Source organism: Panthera tigris, chromosome F3, assembly GCF_018350195.1.
Source record: "Panthera tigris isolate Pti1 chromosome F3, P.tigris_Pti1_mat1.1, whole genome shotgun sequence".
NCBI classification, from domain to species: Eukaryota; Metazoa; Chordata; class Mammalia; order Carnivora; family Felidae; genus Panthera; species Panthera tigris.
The window spans coordinates 40,419,873-40,440,608 of NC_056678.1; the positions used below are offsets into that span (position 1 = coordinate 40,419,873).

The 20,736-nt window shown below is 56.4% G+C and overlaps 1 protein-coding gene across 4 annotated transcripts; it reads right to left on the minus strand.

The window, feature by feature from the left end:
• Positions 1-493: 493 nt before the first annotated feature.
• Positions 494-19,782, minus strand: TNNT2 (troponin T2, cardiac type). 4 transcript variants are annotated; one of them, XM_042976431.1, is made up of 17 exons: positions 19,664-19,782; positions 14,949-15,000; positions 14,023-14,033; positions 13,903-13,917; positions 11,566-11,595; positions 9,561-9,626; positions 9,158-9,193; positions 8,263-8,296; positions 7,095-7,155; positions 6,710-6,826; positions 5,740-5,817; positions 4,588-4,698; positions 3,732-3,737; positions 3,255-3,364; positions 2,656-2,746; positions 1,076-1,116; positions 494-743 (listed from the first exon to the last, which is right to left on the minus strand). In XM_042976431.1, the coding sequence occupies exons 2-17, from the start codon at positions 14,984-14,986 to the stop codon at positions 698-700; spliced, it is 891 nt and encodes a 296-aa protein (XP_042832365.1). In that variant the 5' UTR covers positions 14,987-15,000; positions 19,664-19,782; the 3' UTR covers positions 494-697. The 4 variants fall into 4 exon arrangements, with proteins under 4 accessions (XP_042832365.1, XP_042832362.1, XP_042832361.1 ...); XM_042976428.1 differs by lacking the exon at positions 11,566-11,595 and having other exon boundaries at positions 14,949-14,996; positions 19,664-19,781; XM_042976427.1 differs by lacking the exon at positions 11,566-11,595 and having other exon boundaries at positions 19,664-19,781.
• Positions 19,783-20,736: the final 954 nt, after the last annotated feature.

Sequence of the window (20,736 nt, forward strand, 5' to 3'; positions counted from 1 at the left end):
CAGGAAGGAAGCAAGCCAAGCGCCCAGACCAGCCCATGCCTCCCAGAGGCTCATCGCTGCCTGAAAAGCTACCTGACAAAACCGGCCCTCTTTCCTTCCTCAAGGGCTCCCTGCCCCTCAGACAGATGCCTGCTTCCTAGTCCCTGGCCAGGAAGAGAAAGAAAATAGGCCCATCCAAAGAGGCTTCCATTGTTCCCAAGGAGTGACTCACACACACAGGAAGGTTGTCCCCCGGCTCCGCGCTTTCCCCCAGTGTGCCTCGCAGTGACTCAGAGCAGCTCGCGCCACAAGCCCTTCTGCTGTCTGTGAGGCCCAGGCCCTGAGAGGGCCCTACATTCCCCAGGGCCAGCCGCCCTCTCCCCTCCGGAAGCAGGGGGGAGGCGGCTCCTTTCAGTGTGGCAGTTATGAGGGGCCGTGTCCCCTAGGGTCTCCCTGTGAGACAGGCTCTCGCCTCAGTTTCCCTCCCTCTGAAAGGGAGCTGACAGGAAAGCCATGCGATGTGTGTTGGCTTTTATTACTGGCACGCGTGGGCATGTGGGGGTACAGGCACCAACAGCAGCTTCCAGCCGGGCCAGCTCCTGGTTTCCAGACTTGAGTCGGCCTGCAGTGCCCGGGGGGCGGGGGGGGGGGCCCAGAAGCTGGGGGGCAAGCAGGGCGGGGACACGGCGAGGATCTTTGGTGAAGGACACTGCTGCCCCTACTTCCAGCGCCCGGTCACTTTGGCCTTCCCGCGGGTCTTGGAGCTGCAGAAGGAGCAGGGCCCAGTCAGAAGGGGGACACAGGGCTGGGCAGCAGGCCTCCACAGGGAGGGGGTGGAGGTGAGCGATGCTAAGGGTGGAGAGAGGCAGCCCGGAGCCGCTTCCAGAGATAGAGCAGGGCAGCAGCCTCGGGCTGGAGTGAGACCTCCCGGCCCTGTACAAATCCCCCACTGGGCAGTGACCAAGCAGGAGCCCGCGCCCTGAAGGGGAGGAGGAAGGGGTGGGAGCCAGAGCCCTCAGAGGAGGAGTGGGATGGCGGGGACACACGGATGGAGGGGGCAGGGCCGGGTAAAGAAAGGAAGGACCTAGAAACTTACACTTTCTGGTTATCGTTGATCCTGTTTCGGAGAACATTGATCTGTAAGTGAGAAAGAGTGACTTTGGAGCTGATTTGGCTCAGGTCTCAGGTGGCTGGGGGTGAAGGGGAAGCCAGCTGAGCACAGCGGTAGAGGGTGGGGGGAGGGGGAGCAGAGCAGCGATACCCTGAAAGTCAGAACAGGCAGGCATCCGGAGGGGCCCAGGTCCCACAGGCAGAAGCCAAGGAGAGAGGCTTCCTGGCCGCCCCACTGGTCTCTCACTGAGGGGTCCCCGAGGCACAGAGGGCTCAGGACGAGAGGCCTAAGGAGGCTTTCTGAGAATCGGGTGCCAGGCTGGGCCTCAGGAAGCCCTCTGAACAGCCCCAGCCCGGCCTGAGGCCCCCTGTCAGGCACTCTTGCCCAGTTGTTCATGAGGTACAGCACCCCCATGTGCTAGGCCTGCAGTTCACCACCCTGTACTTGGGCCAGATCTGAGCCCGGTAGGCCAGGTGCAGAGTTAAATGTGGAACCAGAGGCAAAGTGGAAGGCCCAGGTCTATAGGGGCTGTAACAGCAGCTAATACCTACTGAGCACTTAGTGGGTACCCACCACTTTCTGTTCTGCTATGAGCACTTTCCCGAGTATTAACCCCCAGGATGACTGTGAGGTATAACTTAACACATGGCAAGTGCTCAGAACAATTCCCGGAAGACTTTACTACTATTTTTATTACTGCGATGATCTCTATAAGCCTCACAATAACCCTGTGAAATAGGTCCTGGGGTTATCCTTGTCACTTAGACGAGAAATGGAAAGAGGGAAGCGGGAGTAACTTGCCCAAGGTCACACAGCTAGTGAGGGGCAGGGCTAGAAATAGGACCCAGGCAGTGTGGCTCCAAAGTCCACGCTCAGTGCCACCACACAAAATTGCCTCTCTCAGCACGGGGGGGTGGGAGGGGACCCTGTAGCCATCCGGGCCTGAGCTGTGCTCAGAAGAGGGGCCCGCGCACAAAAGAAAAGCAGCAAAGTGGGCCCGGAAAGGGAAGCTGAACTCCTCTAGGCAGAGAGGCCGCGCTGGGGAAGTGTGCGGGCCCGGCGTTCACTGAGCCAGTTCTTGCCGCTGTACATGCACCTGGGACCCCTCAAAGCTGTGAGTTTGAGGCTCAGCCGGCTGTGCCCACACCAGGGCCTCTAGGGTACATGGGGAGAGAGAAAGTGGCTGCATCTCTGGCGAGGCCTCCCTCTCTCCACCCAGAGGCCTGGCTTTGTGCATCCTGGTCCTCCCACCTGACCCAGGGCATCCGAGCTGCTGCCTCAAGGCCTTCGGGGACAGAAGGGAGGGAGACCCCCAGGGCTGGCACGCCAGGAACGTGACTTTGCTCAGCCCCAGCGAGTGAACCATCAGACTTCTCCAGCAAGCAACAGCCCAGTGGTGGACGCTGAACACTGCCAGAGACAAGACCCCCAGGGCAGGTGTGTGTGAGTTGGCAAGGGTAGGAGGTGACAGGGATAGGGGAAAGGGGCCTGATGGACAGCAACCATGTGGGACCCAATTCAAAACAGGAGTGTGGGATGGGGGAGGGGCCGGTGAGCAGGCTCACTTCATATTTCTGCTGCTTGAACTTCTCCTGCAGGTCGAACTTCTCTGCCTCCAGGTTATAGATGCTCTGCCATAGTTCCTTGGCCTTCTCCCTGCAGGGGCCAGAGTGGGGATGCAGGGCGGGATAGGAACAATAAGGAATGGCTCTCATCTACCTTCATCCCGGATCTGACCCAGCCTCCAAGGGCACCAGCCCTCTTTCCCACCTCCAGGCCTGCTAAGGGGACCCCCAGCCCACCTGACTCAGCAGGAGGCAGAGACAGCAGCACCTGGTGCTTAGGACCGGATGTGGGGTGGGGGGTGGCGCGGCGCGGGTAGGGCATCATTCAATCCCCCTTCCCGCCACCTGGGTGCAGGTGGGTAAGAAGCTCAGAGGGGCTAGACGCCTGCTCAGTTCTCTTTCTCTATTGGCAAAGCACAAAGATGGCTTGACTGGCTCACACCCAACTCCAGTGGCACCAAAACAGTCTTGGCGGGGGCGGGGGGCGGAATATGTGAGGCAACAGCGCCTCCCGGTGGTGCACGATGAGAGTTGCCCTATGCCCCGACCCCCGTGCTGGCGCAGGTGCACGCAGTCGGCTGAGCACCACCAGTCCCCACCTCAGCTGATCTTCATTCAGGTGGTCAATGGCCAGCACCTTCCTCCTCTCGGCCAGAATCTTCTTCTTCTTTTCCCGCTCCGTCTGCCTCTTCCCGCTTTTCCGCTCCGTCTGGAGAGAGTGACACGCAGGGGGAGTTAACTAGGGAACACCCCCTCCTTTCCCCTAACCCTCCCAAAACCCAATGGGGAGCAAGGCAAAGCCTGCAGAAGGACCAGGTTCTTATCCTCTTCTTCCTGAAACACCCACGCTATCAGCTGCCTGGATTTCCTCCCCGCCTCCCCCCCCCCCCCCGGAGAAACTGAGGCAGGGGCAAGGAGGACCTCTTCAGTCCATTATTTCTTTGCCTCTCCAAATTCTTCCATCTCTCTCCCGGCTCCCTCCTCCCGCCCAACCCATTCTCCACACTCAGCATCCCCCTCCCAGCGAGCCCCCAAAAACGATGAGGAGGACAAGGGTTAGAGGTTTTGGTACCCACCTGGGCCTGCAAAGCCAGGACACCATGAGAGAAAGACCCAGAGAGAAAGACCGAGACCAGGGCAGAGAGAGAGAGAGAGGGCAGGGCACGGCAAAGGCAGAGAGACACAAGGGGGAGAAGGAGAAGGTGATTCAGACGCTCATTGCAGGCAACCTTGTTCACTAGGACTATTCTGAGAGCAGGGCCATGCCATAAGTCTGGCTGGTGTGGTCACTGTGGCGACAGAGGCAGGCAGGCCGGGCTAGCTCTGAGCTGGGGGACTCTGGAAATCTAAGAAAATGTTCTGATCCCTCCACTGCACAGAGAAAATCAGTTTCATATTTCCTCTTCTCCCTTAAGAATGGAGTGTCGAGCAGGAGTGGGACACAAAAATGAGGAATGGAGGAGGTTTGCAGGAATAAACCATCTCACATCTGCGGGATACACAGATGCTCGCCATGTTAGCCCATCTGATCTCAGAGCAGGCAGGGCAGACGATATTAAGCCCATTTTACAGATGAGGAAACTGAGGCTCTGAGGTTGCCTGAGGCCACACAACTGTAAGTGGCAGGTCTGAGTCTCCAACCAGAGCTCTGACTCTGGGCACAAGGCTCTTCCAGACACACCATCAACCTTGGGGGCTCCCGGGGCACTGCTGACACTCGAGGCCGCTGCCTGCAGCCCCCCCTCCAGCAAGCCCCTCCTAGGGGAAGCCACAGCAGGCAGAGCGCCAGCTCAGGGCATGGGCAGGAGGCGGCCTTGGCCTTTCACTTACAGGTAGGAATTTCTTCCTGGGATCCAGCTTGAAGTCTTTGGACACCCCCTTCCTCCCTATATACCAGGACTCCCTGAAGACCACTGCTGCTGCCCGACCTACCTTCTGGATGTAACCCCCAAAGTGCATCATGTTGGACAAAGCCTTCTTCTTCCGGGCCTCGTCCTCAGCCTTTCTCCTGTTCTCCTCCTCCTCCCGTCGGGCTCTCTCTTCCTGATTTTCAGCGGGGAGTAAGAGAGAAAATCAGGGGTGAGGGTATGAACCCCTGAGGCTGGGCTGAGGTCTGGGGTCTTTATGGGTCGTGTGAGTAGAACTTTTCTCTCCATCCGCAAGAAGCTTCCTGAGGGGCCCCCCAGCACGGGGCCTGACACACAGGAGCTGCGAAGACTTTTGTTTATGAATGAGTGAAGAATGATCTCACCATCCCCTCAGGCAAGGAGCCCCCCACCCCCACCCCAGGAGGCCTGCTGTTCTGGAAGAACCTCCAGCAGCAGCACAGGAAAAGGGCCAAGGGACCCCCTGTTCCCAGGGAGCCTGCACCAGGGAAGGGACGCGGCAGGAGAGGACTTCGCTGCCTTATAATGGAAGTTTGTACCTTTTGGCCCCTTCCTACCCGCCCCCCCCCCCCCCCCCGCCGCCTCTGGCAACCACCAATCTGTTCTCTGCATCTATGAGCTTGACGTTTTGGTTTTGCTTTGGTTTGGCTGTGTTTCAGATTCCACATATAAGTGAAACTAGACAGTATTTTTCTTTCTCTGAATTGTTTCACTTAGCATAATGCTCTCTCCAGGTCCATCCGTGTTTTCACAAATGGCAAGATTCCCTTCCTTTTTTATGGCTAATATTCCAGTGCGGGGGGGGGGGGGCGCTGCGTGTGCATGAGCATGCACACACACATATTTTTATGCCTTCCTTCATCGGCAGACACATGTTGCCTCCGTGTCTTAGCTCCTGTAAACAATGCCACAGTGAATGGAGCGCAGATGCCTTTTTGAATCAGTGTTTGCGTCTTCTTCTGGTAAATACCCAGAAGTGGAACTGCTGGACGGAGAGTCTTGTAAAATATTAAGTTCATGAAAACCCAGACATTTCGGTCTCAGTTACTGCTTATTATGAGATTCCAAACAGTGCCCAGCACTCACCAGGGGCTCGTTGACTGAATCAATGTGAATGACTAGGGAGGGGCCTGGGGGCCTGGAAGGAGCTGGGGGCCCGCTGGGGGCTTCTGTGGGCCGTGGACTAGGGGTCACTCACTGCCAGGCGAGCCTGACGTTCCTTCTCCCGCTCATTCCGGATGCGCTGCTGCTCGGCCCGCTCAGCCCGTCGCTTCTCCTATGGGGAGAGGGGCACAGCCTGCCCAGTGCGTGCATATGGAGGAGGTGTCCCCAAAGGTGCAGGGACCAACCAGGGAAAGAGGTGGCAAGAAAACGCACAGGGGATTTTCCCCTCGGGAGCTCAGGGCAGTGAGTGCCCTTCCTCCAAGGGCTTCTACTCTGCCAGTTCCCTGGACACAGAGCGCCTCGACAGGTGCACCAGCTCAGAATGCCCTGGCTGAATAAAGATAGCCCACAGCAGGCGTGTGCGGATGCCCCACGAGGAGCATTACTCATCGTGGGGTTGTCCTCAACGATTTGAAAAATGTCAGGCGGACTTTTCCTGTCTCCCACGAGTGCTGTGCCCCTGGCCCCGCCCCGGCCCCAGCCCCAGCAGCTGCTCTTGTGTTCGCGGACAGATGGCCAGACCCTCAGCTGCCAGCCAGGGCCGCACAGCGGTGCCACGAACGCAGCAGCGAGTCTGGTGGAGCGAAAAACAAACGAGTCAAAATAACCCCCCCTGGTTACGATTTGGGACTGTAGAGGCCACACTCATCTTCCCTGCATTCGTGAGGGGAGCTCCCAGCGGGAGGGAGTGGGGGGCAGAGGTGGGACAACAGGGATTTGACTCGTCGCCCCCCAACCAAGGCCTGGGGCACCCGGAGACCATCAGCAGCTCTGGCTGCCAAGAATGGTCCGGTCCGGTGGGGACGGAAGGCAGGGACCCAAGAAACCACAGTGCAGGGCCTCAAGAGTGGCTCCTGGCCGCTGGGATCCCGATGGAGAGCCCATGTGCAGCAGAGTAAGGGCCCCCCCCACCCCGAAGGCGGTCCAGAGGAGGTGGGGCCTAACAAAGAGGGTGGACGGAGCGGGGTCTCTGGGGGCATTGCCACGGGAGGCTGGACACGCACAATCCTGTCTTTGAGGGAAATGAGCTCCTCTTCCTCTTTCTTCCTGTTCTCAAAGTGAGCCTCGATCAGCGTCTGTAGCTCATTCAGATCCTTCTCCATGCGCTTCCGGTGGATATCCTGCGAAGGCACAGCCGGGCTCAGAGGCTGCCAGGCCCATGGGTCCAGGGAAGAAGCGGTTGGGTAGATGCCACCCTCCGCGATGCAGGAGGGACGGGCAGGGCGGGGGCCTGGCCGGGGAAGGGGCCACCGTGGCCCGAACCCAGGATGAGGCCCTGCCGGGCCTGTGCCAGGCACCATCCTGCCTGCGCCCTCCGCCTGCCGGCCCCCCAGCTCACACGGCCTCTCTCTCCCAGCCCAGGCCCGTTCCCCCCGCAGGCACACTCACATCAAAGTCTACTCTCTCCCCATCGGGGATCTTGGGTGGCACCAGGTTGGGCATGAATGGCCTGTTGGAGAGAAGAGGAGGGAATCCGTGAATGTCAACCCCATCCCGGACCCAAGGGGCTCTGGGTGGCCAGCACAGGAGGGGCCCTTCTCCTTCCTGCAGACACTCGGCCGGGCGGCAACAATGACAGCTCCCCGCCAACGACAGCACCTCTCGGCACGTGGGCACACCGCAGCCCTTTCACGTGCGCCCTCTCGTTTTATCCCCCTGATACACCCCTGACGCAGAGACCCCCCCAATCTCACTGAAGAAAACGGAGGCTCAGGGAATGACTCGCTCCGGACCACGCAACGGGGACGTCACAGAAGCTATGGCGCGTGAGTCCGACTCCGAATTCCCACGGCTGGCCCGTGAACCCCTGGCATCCTGGGGTTTGGTCCCCGCCCCAGCACATACTTGCTGTGTGACACCAGGTCCAGTGGGCTCCTCAGTTTCCCCGTTTGCCCTCAGTGAGGGGCCGAAATGAGATACTGCCATCCGTACAAGTGGCCGGGAAAGGGAAAGGTGCGGGACAAATGAACGGGGCTGGGATTGTCTCTGGGGCTGGTGTTGGGGTGGGGGGGGGTCCCAACTTGGGGAGCAGCCTGCGACTGTGCTGAGGCGGCATCTGCGACAGGTTTGGCGTCACCGAAAGGGAGAGCCTCCCTGGCCCCCTCTCCACCTGACACCCACCCCGGCGGCTTCCAGGTGGTTTCATTTTGCGGCACCAGGCCGTCCTGCCCCGCCCCTTCGTGACACTTTGAAGCCAGCCAGGCTGGCACGCTGTCACTGCTTGGCTCCCCCAGATTTCCGTCCCTCTTCCTTCAGGTCCCACTTCAGCCGTGCCGTGAGACAGGAGAGGCTATCCATCCAGGGCCACAACTAGTCCACCCCTTCACCTCTGGGTGAACACAGTGCTTTCCATGCCGGGGTACGCAATTGGTAATGGAGCGTGAGGTGGATTGCAGCCCCCCCACTCCTCGGGCCGACTCTTGTGCAGTACACAACCTGTACAACCATACAGGTGCCTGCTGCACCCCCCGGCCCATGCCCACTGTATCACACTGCACTCCTGTCCTTCCTCACTGGCCTTCTCCTCCCAGGGCTTCACCACAAGTGTCCCGCTCACCTGGGCTTTGGTTTGGACTCCTCCACTGGGCCATCTGGGGAGGAGAGAAGCACACAGCCACAGGGTCAGAAGGCCCCAGATCTGGTCCCAGCTCTGCCCCTGATAAGCTGGGCACCCATGCGCCTCTGTTTCTCCATTTGCACAATGAGTTCCTTCCAGCCCTGGGGATCCCCGGTTCCAGGAGCATCGCGAAGAATTAAAGCAGCAGAGCCACAGACCCCACACTCCTTCTCCCATAGTGGCTCCCAGGGGGTCATCTCAGGGGACAGCTGGGTCCTGACAGGAAGAACACCCTCCCAGAGTGAAACTCCAAAGCCTTCTCTCATTCACCGGTTCTGGGCACTGTCCCCGGGATATCCTGGCCCGAGAGTCCCCTCCGGGCCTACTTGGTTGCTCCCTGGACTTCCTGGCCTCCAGGGGACCATGCCAGGGGGCATGATTTCAAGACCCAGCTGGCTGCCCCTCCCTTCCAGAGCCAATGCACCCTTGGTAAAGGCTGCAACATGACAATGACCACTGCAGTGACACCCCCACATGGGCCATCTACATCTTGGGATTTCATCCTATAGACACCACACCTTACGAGTGGTTTTGCCTGAGCTCCAGGAGCCTTGTATGTGTAGGCGACTTCTGGGGCCCTGTCCAGATTGGGGACTGGACACTGGTCCCCTCTCCCACAGGGCACCACCCAGACAGCTTCTCTGGAATGAGGGGGACAGAGGTTTGAAGGCCAAGACCCCAAACCTGCATGGCCATCACCTCTGTCCTCTCCTCCCCTGAACCCCTCCTCGCCCACCTCCCTGGAGGGAGCCCTGTGGTCAGTCTCCCCTAAAGCTGCTTGGAGGGGCTCCCTCGATGACCCAGTACCTCTCTCTTGATGTCCAACAGTCCTCACCTTCAGTTTCTTTAGCCTCCTCTTCTTGTCCGTCTCCTAAACAGAACGTGAGAAATTAGCAAAGATCCTTGTTCTAGACCCAAGTCCCCCCCTTCCAGAGTCTCCCCCACAGACAGGTCCTAACCAAAGTGCACCCTGCTGGCTCCTGGGCTCAGGGGATGTCTATTGGCACACATGCCCCCGGGCCCAAGGCTCTGCCTGACACGAAAGGAGCTCACAGTCAAGGTTCATTGATCGAACAACTGGGGGCTGAATCCCAGCCCAGGCAGGATGTACTATTGCATAGGTTGGAAAGCAGGTTCCAGGTGGATTTCTCACGGTCATAGGAGTGCCTCTGGGGGCTCCTGCCACCCCGCCCCCAACACCATGAGCAAGCCCCCCCTCACCCCAGACAGGGCCTTACCTTCTACATTGGTCTCCTCAGTCTCAGCCTCACCTTCAGCCTCTTCTTCTGCTGCCTCTTCCTGCTCTGGAGAAGTGAGCCAGAAACAGTGAACACCCAGGCCTTACTTAGGCTAGCAGGCAGAACCCAGATCAGAGAGGGGTGGGGATGGAGGTCAACATCCAGGATCCAGAGGAATGTTGGAGTCACCAATATGAATGACAAGGGGCTGCTCCGTTCTTGGTTTAAACCAGAAGTTGGCAAACTATGACCCAAGGGCCAAATCTGGCCCCCAGACTGCTTCTGTAAATAAAGTTTTATTGGAACACAGCCACATCCACTCATTTATATACTGCCTATGGCTGCCTTTGCCATATTCTAGCAAAGTTCAGTAGTGACAACAGACCCTGGTAAACCATGACAGAAGGGCATGATCAAGCTTGTGGAGAGTGCTTTTGTTCTAGACCTGTCTCTCTGGGAGTTTGGGAATTGCAAGCAGGCCTTTCTGAGCATGGAGACCTGTTCTGTATGTGAAGGCCACTGGGAGGGCCAGAAGTCTGGGGTAGGAGCGTGTTAGGGTGCGGGGGGGGAGGGGTGCTGTTGGTACCAGCAGAGAAGGGCTTGCAGGCCCAGAAACACTCATTGCGGGGGGTGGGAAGGTCTGGTGGCTAGCTATTTCTGCCTCACTCAGCACCTTTGCCCAACAGCCTCCCTGGCAATACAAGTCCACCCTGTTCCCCAACTTTCCACCCCCAATGTTCCACCCAGTGATCTGACACCACAGGATGTATCCTGCTTAAGATGAGGTGTTGGGGAAGCTCCTGTCCTCGACTCGGTAACTCTAGGGACCCTTCATCTGTATCCCAAAGAAACCCAAACAGCAAGACAGTGGGAGGGTAGATGAGGTGCCCACTGTGTAGACATTTGTACTGCCCAGAGAGTTGGTAGGATTCTTCTATTTTCATCCCTTTGCTTGGCAGGATATGGACCCCACCCAAGTCAGGCACTTGGAGTAGACAGATCAGACAGGATGACGCCAGGCTCATGGCTCTGCCCGTAGGAGGCATCTGGTCATGTTCACTGGCTGATGGGCTGACAAGTGGTGGCCTCCTGGCAGAGGGAGAGGAGAAAGCCTCAGGAAGGGACAGAGAGAGGCCATCACGAAAGAAATGTTGGCTCCCAGTCACTGTTCTCTGTCTTCTTTTCCTAGTCTGGGCCCGGGGATGCCTCTTCTTTGATCCCCACAGGAGCCTTACCTCAAAGAAGATCCTTCCAGAAGGGGCAAGAATAGAAGGCTGGCCAGCAAGAGTATGACCAGGTGTGGGGTCCTCTTCAGGCCATCTTGTTAACCCCTGTCCCCACCCCATCTAATGTGTCAATTCTCTGTAGAATACCCCCTGCCCATGCAACACGCTCAATGAGTCGCTCCCGGCCTCCTCACTACATCTTGAGACATCACTATTAGAAAGTTCTTTCTCAACTTCAGCCCAAGTCTGTCTCCCTTGCCCTAGTCCCACCCCTAGGGGCTGGAAACAAGTCCCGGCCCCCCACCCCCACCCCACAGCAGCGCACATTTGAAGGCTGACGTCATGTCCTTTCTGCCCTGGCTATTTCCAGTTCCCCCAGCTGCTCTTCAGATCGCTCTGTCGCCAGGTCCCTCACACCCTGGCCACCCTGCCTGGGTCCTGTCCACTTCAGAGGGAGGGCCCAGCATCAGCAGCGGGGGCAGAGAAAGGCCACTCATTCCAGACATTGGTCGCCTTCTGTGGCCACATTCGGAGCAGGCCAGGGGACAAGCCAGCCTGGGTTCTTCCCACCGCCCAGCCCAGGAGAAAGATCAGAAACCAGAGGAAAGGAGCAGCGGCCTGGCCCTTGTGAGGCTGAGAGGAGGTGACTGACCCACTCCACACCTGTCCCTCCCCCCCGCCCGGCCCACCCCGCTCTGCCACAGAACAGGGCCCGTCCACGGCAGCCAGGCTCAGGACAGCAGGGAGCAGAAAGCACAGGAAAGTAAAAGCTGTACTACCGTCTTCGTCCTCTCTCCAGTCCTCCTCTTCTGAGGGTCAGGGAGTGGCCGCGGCAAAGGGGAGAAGCGAGACAGGTTAGTCTGGGAGCAGAAGGACGGGGACAGGAGCAGGGAGACAGCGCACGGTTCTGGGCACGGGCTTTGGAATTAAGCTCCGGTTCCAAGTCCTGAATCACTACTTCTAGCAACTGAGGCAAATCGCTTCCCAGGCGCCTTGTCAGTATAATGGAAAGAATGATCCTCAGGTCTCCGCCATGATCTAGCAGGCATAGAGCACCCACCAGCTGCCTGGCAGTGGGAAGCACTCAGTAAATGACGGTATCGGGCCATCTCCTCCCTCTCTAGACACGAGGACAGAGGCCCCGAAGAGCAGCCTCTACACGGGGTAGAGCCCCGTGTTCCTACCCTGAATGAGCCCCTCAGGTATCCCACAAAACATCTCCAATTTCCAGGACTCACAGTTCTGAGAGCCCCAGTGGAGAGCCTGGCACAGGGCAGTTTTGTTGGTGTCTTTCAAGGAAGCAGCCCCATCTAAGGAAGGCACAGCATTATCACACTGAGGAAACAGACCAGCCCATGGTATGCAAACATCTGCCCAAAGAAACAGCTCACAGCAGAATGCACCCTTTCTCTACTGGAAGAAGAGACAGGGCATCGTCCATTCTGCAGGCTGAGTGGTCATCCATGTAGACCTTGCTCTTTCTTGGTCATGTATAGCCAGGGACTTAGCTATGAGGGAGGCGGGTAGAGTCCCTTCGAGCAAGGTGATAAATGGAGCTCAGTCCACCATCACAGTGCAGAACCGTTTTGCTAATTCACAGCCAAATCCCACTGTGTGTAGCAGGCAGATGAGCCCCAGATCCAAAGGTCTGTATCTCAAATATCGCCCCCTAAAATTCACAAGCTGGCCAAGCCTCCAAAGCGAAGGAAAACCTACCACATCGAGAGTTTATGCGGGTCACGCAGCAGAAAAGTGGAGCCAGCTAGATTTTTTTAAATTCACAACATAGTTCAAATAGCTTCTAAAGTATCTGGTGTTCCTGGAAAACCAAAGCGACGCCCATGGCCCCTCTCGGTTTCCCCTGTGAGTTTCTCATGTGTCTACTCTTTGGCCAGGCACCCTGGAGCAGCCTTAAATGAGAGTTGTGAGAATTTGCTGAGCCTCTAAGGGGCAGGATGCAAGCTGCCAGGCCTGCAGAAGCCTGAGGGGTCTGAGGGCTCCTCTGGGCCACTTGGGGCCTGGGTGGGGACTGGAGTGAGGCCTCGTAATCACGTCGGTGTGTCAAGCACTCAGGAAGGCAGAAAGGTTAGGGTGTTCTCGCGTGAGATATGAGGCACAAAGCTGAGGAGAAATGTGAAAACAGATCAGAGTAGGAACGGGTCTATGGGTCAGAAGGGACTTTCCAAGGTGTAATGATGTCTTCGTGTTTAAATAAAATGTTTCAGATAACTGAACAGTTTTATAATCTCATTCTGAAATATTATTAAATTGAATGCATTTAGGTGTGATAATGGTGCAATGGTTACGTCTTCTCTTTTTAAGTAGCGCTTATCTTTTAGGGCTTAAGTACCTACTGAACTATTTAAGCATGAAATATATGATGTCTGGGGATGATTTGTGATGTCTGCTCTAAAATAACTGAGGGGAAGTGTGCCTGCGCGGCTCCCTGGGTTAAGCGGTTAATTGACTTTTGATTTCGGCTCAGGTCATGATCTCATGGTTCATGAGTTCGAGCCCCGTGTCAGGCTCTGTGCTGACATCTCTGAGCCTGGAGTCTGCTTCGGATTCGGTGTCTCCCTGTCTCTCTGCCCCTCCCCGACTCACGCTCTGTCTCTCTCTCTCTCTCTCTCTCTCTCCCTCTCAAAAATAAACATTAAAAAAATAATAATAATAAAATAAAACAAACTTTTATAATAATAACTGAGGGGAGATGAAGCATAGGTGAAAAAAGATTGGCCATAGCTGAGGACTGCTGAAGCCGGGTGATGGGTGCATGGTGAGGGAAGGGAGGGCGTTATTCTATTTTGCTACTGTTACATGCATTTAAAACTTTTCATGGTAAAACAAATAGAGAAAAAAAAATCACACGTAATTAATTGGAAAAAAGGGTGATTCTGTTTGAACCAAATGACAAAGGAGACAGGTTTAAACCTTTTGCCTGAGACCTGAGCAACCGAGGTTGGAACGATTCCCATCCAGGGGCCATGGCTGCTGAAGGGTCTTTGCTCAGCTGGGAGTGAGGGGCGGGCACAGACAAGCTGTTTTCCCAGGGCCCCCAGAATATTGGATTCCTGGGATCTCCCCTTCCCGGCCCTCCCTCTGCCCGAGCTCCATACCTTCTGCGGCTTCTTCTGCTCGGGAGAGAAGACCACGGCCATAAGAGAGGAGACAAGAGGCGGGTCAGTTTCCAACCACGCTGCCCTCCATCCACATTGAGTACACAGGCGTGTGCTTACCTTCCTGCTCCCTGCCGGGCAGAAGGACACGTTGTCAATAGCACATCTCACACACACCACACGCACACACTGGCCTTTTCCCGAAGATGACTCCGCTCTTTATTTCCCTCATTGCCTAATGAGGCTCACCCCCCCTCTGCCCACCTATAAAGGCACCCCCTAACCTGACTCAGCCTTCTCCTCCAGGGTTACCCACCACTGTCCCCAGCAAACCTCTGCCTGGGCCAGCTTGCTCTCTCCAGCGTCTGCCCGCTTACCACTCTCTCCCCGCTCTGAGCGTTGCCAAGCTATCCCCTAGAATGCCCTTCCCCCGCCCTTGCCCTTCGCTATCCAAATCCTACCCAGGTAACCCCTCTTGGCTAATTGTTTCCAACATGTAACATCTTAACATCCACAGGAGAGCACACACTTTGAGGGCAGGCATTCTGCATCCTGATGCCTCTGCAGGCTCCCTGGTGAGCACCACTTCCAGGAGATCGTTGTGAGACCGGCTGCCAGTGTCCCACCCCCAGGGTTTCCCAGGCAGGGCGGTGGGCGGGGCACTCCAGGAGGAGTATGGTTCCAAGATGAAGTGCTAACAGTGAGCTCTGATTTGGGTTTCATGGGGCATGAGCAGCTCTGCGGCCTCGAGACAGTCACTGAACGGCTCTGGATCTGTTTTCAGGAGACACAGCTTCGAAGCTCCTCTGCCTCCTAGTCTCTGAGCCAGACAGGACCCCCAGCTGACCCTGAGACCCGAGCATCTCTATTTCCAGAAGTCTCCCAGCCTGTGGCCAACCCAGGGTCCGCAGCAGAGCACTTCCCCAGAACCGGCACAGCCATTCCCCTCCCTATCCCAGGTGGCTCATGGGGAGGGGTGGGGGGGGGGGGGGTAGGGCAGGGTAGGGAGGGGTCAGCACCCCAGACAGGATGCTCCAGATACTCACTCCTCATACTCTTCCCCCACCTCTTCCACGTCAGACATGGTCTCCGCTCTCCCTCCGGAAAGAGAAAAATGTCAGTATGGGCAGAAGGGGAATCCGAGCCCTCCTCAGCTCTGAGAAGAGCTTAGCCTCAGGCTACTGCCTGAGACATGGGGAGGTGATGCTAGCCCTGCCCCTCATCAGCCTGTGACCTGCAGCCAGGAGCCTGCTTCTCCTTCTGTCCAGGGGGGATAACAATCCCACATCACCTCAAGGGCAACCGGTCCAATGTCCATTTCACCCATTCACCTCAAGGGCAACTGACCATGTCCATTTCACTCATTGTTCTGCAACAGATAAACTGTTTGGAACTTCCCTGCTCTGGTGCAAATCATTGTAACTCTCAAAACAATGTTTCTATAGTTGCTCAACCTTTCCTGCCCACGACCTTGCCAAGCATTCAGGGCAGCAAAGCTGTGCAACGCGTCCCCCTGTAGTTTGCTCATCACTGCAGAACGTTCCCCTGGGAGAGTGGGTACATGGACTGTGGCACATCCATAGCGTGGAGTACTTCCTCGTGATGGAAAGGAACAAGGCATGATACCCAGGACACCTTGGATGAATCTCTAGGGAATTACTCTCACCGAGGGGGAAAAGGCCAAGCGATATGATATCATTTATATGACGTTCTTGAAATGGCAAAGTTACAGAAATGGAGAACAGATCGGTGGTTGTAGGGGGTGGAAGGGGAGGACAGGTGGGCGTGCTGACCCAAGGCACACAGGAGGGGCACCTGGCTGGCTCAGTTGGAGGAGCATGTGACTCTTACCTTGGGATCATGAGTTCAAGCCCCACATTGGGTGTAGAGGTGACTTAACAATTTTTAAAAAGGTGCACAGGATTTTTGTGGTTTTAGAACATTTTAGTGTCTGGAGTGTGGTGATGAACACATGAACCGACACAGATTAAAGCCATACTGAATTTCACACACACACACACACACACACACACACACACACACCTGGTCCGAGTAGAGCCGGGGAAATCTGCGTCAGATTATGGCTTCTAGCAAATGCCCATATCCTAGTTGTGACCTGTACCATAGATGTGCAAATATACCATTGAGGGGAACTGGGCAAAGTGTGCAAGGGAACTGTATCACTTCTTAGGAGTGCATGTTAATCTACTACTGATCAATAAAAATTCCAATTAAGGGGCGCCTGGGTGGCTTGGTCGGTTAGGCGTCCGACTTCGGCTCAGGTCATGATCTCACGGTCCGTGTGTTCAAGCCCCGCGTCGGGCTCTGTGCTGACAGCTTGGAGCCTGTTTCAGATTCTGTGTCTCCCTCTCTCTGTGACCCTCCCCCATTCATGCTCTGTCTCTCTCTGTCTCAAAAATAAATAAACGTTAAAAAAAATTTTTTTTAATTCCAATTAAATAATGTCTGCCTGGAGAGCTCATTTTGAGATGCACCCTTAACTGGGATAGGAACGGACAATCGATATTCCAACCCTCTTCCATCAGCTTGCTGAGTGCGTTTGGGCAAGTCTTTGTTTAACGTCTCTGAAGGGCAGTTCTTTCTCTGTACCCTGGAGATAGACCGTACACATCCTGGCTACCCAAGGATCTTTATGAGGAGTAAATCGACATTAAGGAAATTGGAAGGCATTAGGCAGTGTGAGGTTTTGTTTCCGTGCAATTGCAGGGAGAAGCCACAGGGAGACGGGAGACAAATCTGGTTTTGAATCCTGGCTCCACCTCACGTTTGCCTGTGACCTTGGAAAGGTCACTTAACCTCCCTACACCTCAGCTCTTCTGTGAAATGGCTCCTCCTCTGGGAGGCTCAGAGCTCGTGTAAAGTGCCTGGCTCAGAGCAGACCTCTGACTAATAACCGTTATAACCCAACCCTCCCGGGCCACATGCATGTACAGCCCCGGGGGCACCATTCACATTGGCTGAAGCGTGAACGGCGGCCCCGCAGAGTTGTGCAGCATGAGAGCTCTCAATCTTCCTGAGCGAGAAAAGGGATAAGGTGATGTGAGGGTGAGCCTACAGTGAGGCAGGAGTAGAATCAGAACAAAGGACACGGCCACCCTCAGTGAGGCTTCTCCTGGGCCCCTGTCTGCTGTCCCACCTGCATCCAGCCACCAACTTCTGACTCAAGCCACAGGTGACAGGGGCAGAGGGAGGGCACCGCTCACTGCCCTCTCCGCCTCTCCCTGCACATCCTACTGGAGTGGCGCCCCAGGCACCCACCTGATGACATCCAGTGAGTCCCTGTTCTGATGGGGTGGGGTGACGTCAGCTGCTTTCGGGCTGAGGGATTTGAAGGATTCTCTGCACCCAACTCCCCCTCCGAGTAGAGAACCCTTCAGACCCAATGCCCACTTCAGCCACCGGCCGGCTGGCTACTTATCTGAACCTGCTCCCAATATCCCAGGGTCCTGCCGGGTTCAGGACAAGCATGGCTGTAGCGAGGCAGGCCCCTCTCTAGCTCCCTCTGCTGGCGCAGGATGGGGGCAAGTGAGGGAGGGTTTACACAGAAGCTTTGGACAGAAACTCTGAGCCACTTTTTGGCTCCATTTGGATGGAGGCGGGTGGGAAGAGATGTCAGATGCATACAGTATCATGCCGGGGATGGAACCTCATTCTGCTAAAGAAAGACCCAAACGCCAGAGCATCTCCAAAATGGGTCTTCAGATGAGAGTGGCCAAAGAGAATAGCCCCCTCACCCCAGATATGCACTGCCCCAAGCCCCAGGACAGTAGGCAGGAAGAGAATCCTGGGAGGAATCTGTCACCTCAGGGAGGACAGAGAAGTTTCTCACAGGGGCTACGCATGCCAGCCTGGGGCATGTGGCCTCTAGCTTTCTCCCCTCTCTCGCCCTCCCTCTTGCTGGCAGGGCTCTGGGCTCAGAGGAAGAAAGAGCAGCTTGGAGCCCTCTCCCTGCTCCTGGGAGCACCATCCAACTCCCAAAAATAGCAAACTGACCATGGAGAGTAGGGGAGGGCTTTCAACCAAGAGGACAGCAGGCAAGCCAATTGCCCGAAGGCAAGACTGATGAAGGGGAAGGCGATAGGCCGAGGCCGGGGCTCTGGAATGAGACATAATCAGGAACCTGGCAGGGCCAGGAGTGAGAATGTCCTGGAGCAGCTGTGTCCTCACACCCAAACCCTCACCTGCTTCCACAGACAGCTTTCTAGCCAAACTCCCTTACAGCCAAGAGATCAGGGTCACCTTTCTTGGGGAGTAAAGCAAAAACAATAAAGGGCAGAAAGAACACTGGCCGTGAGGTCAGAAGGTCTGGGTTCAGGGGCACCTGGCTGGCTCAATCTGTAGAGCCTGAGACTCTTGATCTCAGGGTCATGAGTTCAAGCCCCGCACTGGGCATAAAGATTACTGAAAAAAAGACAACCTGGGTTTAACCCCAGTTCTTGCGGTGTGACCGTAGCTAACTCATTTCATCTCTCTAGACTTCTCCTAACCTATCTATAAAATAGATGAGCTTCAAGTTCTAGTCTCACAGAAACAAGTCTCTGAGTTTCTGAGGAATGTGGGCCCCATCCCTCAGCCCTTGTCCCCAACATCCAGCTGGAATCCTCCCAAGCCTGCAGCTGTCAGCCCACCAGGAGAGCTAGGGGACAGGGTTGAGGGGGGCCAGCAGGCAACCCGATCCTCTCAGATTCCTCTTCTGCCCGGAGAGGGCTTGCCCTACGAGACATGGGTCAGAGGAGGAATTCTGGAGGTCAGATGGCTTCCCAGCTGCAGTAGGCCTGGAATGTGCATTGACACTCCTTACACGCTAGGCCACCCCTTCCCTAGATGTTTCCTCATTCGGCCCAGGAGAAGCTGGAAGTCAAGGGAATATCCTTTCTCTGCCACTCCCAGACCCTGAGCAAGGTCTGTCCCTACAGGGCATGTTGGGATGGGGTGGGTCAAGGGTCCACGGGGGGCCAGGGGGCAGCTGGACTCTAACCCCTGGAGCTGGGTTCACACCCCATCGAAGGATCTCTCACTGGGGTCTCTCCCCCATCAGCCCCCCCAAATGCTACTTCGCAGGGCTTTCTCTCTGGGGAGGAGGGTGGTCCTGGTGGAAGGCAGATGAACGTCACATGTCTGCTCACAGAGGTGCTCCCCCGGTCCCTGCCTACCTCCGGACGTGGGCTCCTCCTCAGCGCTTACAAGACAGTTTCTGAATTCCTGGAGATGTGAATTTCACCACCGGGACTATTCTGATTGACATGACTGCAGTCTTGCTCTGCTCTCTGGGAGTCAAGAAGGACCTGCCTGGAAAGGTTTAGGGGGCCCTGGGCCTGGAGGTGAGGGGCGGGACTGAGCAATCTGGGGGAGTTCCTGTTGCTTAGAGCTTCACTGTCTGTAGAGCAGACAGAGACCTAGCAATTGTCTCCCCCACTCTACAGATGAGGAAATTGAGGCCCAGGGAGGGAAAGGCACTTACCCAAGACCTGCCAGCGATACAGTATCTTTAGTGGCAGATCTGGGACTCAAATCCAAGTCTAACATTTCTAACATACTGCCCTACTGTGCTAGTCTTGGAACCTGATCCCTGTGACACCCCTGTAAAGCGTGGCCTCTTCTCAGAGGGAACGTGGGCCGCTAAGGACTCTGACGTCCACTCCCCGAGGACGCAGGCAGACTCTGGATACAAGTGCCAGGCTGCAGGACATCTTTCCTCTCCTCTCTGCTCTCCCCATCTCGAGCCGCACCCGGGTCTTACCTCAAACCAGGAGCTGCCGACAGATCCCGAGGTATCTGCTCTGCCTCAGCAGGGACTGGGTGAGGGCAGGGGATGGAGAGGGCTTTAAGCAGGCCTGTGGGCTGGGGCCTTGTAAGCCAAGCCCTGCGGTGGGAGGAATGTGCAGCAGGAGACACAGCGGGGGCGCGGGGGGTGTTGGCTGCTATTTTGGCAGGTGCCAGGGACAGGACTAAAGGAACATGCACCCCACGCCATATAAGCCCATGTGGTTGTCCAGCTGCTCAGATAAGCTATTTAAAACCAGAACAGATATGCAGGGAACAGAGGAGGGAGCAGGCATGTAACATAAACCAGCTGTCCCTCTTAAGAATCCTGATAAAGCAGGTGCCAGAGGCCCAGGCCTGGGAAGGCAGGCTGGGAGCAGTACTGGGGGGCAGATGGCAACCTCTAAGACACTTCATGAGTCTCTGGGCCAGGGGTCTGGCGGGCAGGGGGAAGGGCTTATCTGCAGCTGCACGTAAAGTGATGCTGTGGGTAAAGACGTCTTCCAAGCTACTGGCTGCTTCTAATGGGCCGAGTGGCCTTGTACAGGATGCAGGCTCAGCAGGGCTCAGTAAGGACATCTGCGAAGTGGGTCTTTTCCATGACCCCCAGAGCCAGGTGGCAAGTCCTCCTCACTGGGAAAGGACTAAAACTGATAATGTCAGACACAAGGTAGAACCTCCAGTCAAGAATGATGGTTGTCCTCAGACAGGCAGCTGGGTTGTTCGAGGGGGCTGTGAGGACCGTTGAAGCGCGTTCCCCCGCCCCCCACGCCCAGGGCTTTAAGATAAAGCAGTACAGGACTGTGATTGGCTAAACCTACTAGACTGTGAGATACATAGATCAGGACCCTGGGTTTTTTGTGGTTTGCTTGCATGGATATGCCCACAGTCCCTAGCACAGTGCCCAGGGTATCTTGCAGCCCAGTACGTGATGGAAATGAAATGGAGGGGGAAGGCAAGTCTGGGCTGACTCCCCCCCCTCAGTGTCTCTGGGTCAAGTCCTGTGTCCTACCTCTGAAGAAGGAACGCCCCTCCTCTGGGCCAGGCCCA

Coding starts and splice junctions, on each gene's coding strand:
- TNNT2 (XM_042976431.1), bottom strand. CDS start 14,986: ATGTCTGACGTGGAAGAGGTGGGGGAAGAGTATGAGGA. Junction 7,156..8,262: donor GAGTCCAAACCAAAGCCCAG/GTGAGCGGGACA, acceptor TCTCTCCAACAG/GCCATTCATGCCCAACCTGG. Junction 2,747..3,254: donor CTGAATGAAGATCAGCTGAG/GTGGGGACTGGT, acceptor TGGCCCCTGCAG/GGAGAAGGCCAAGGAACTAT.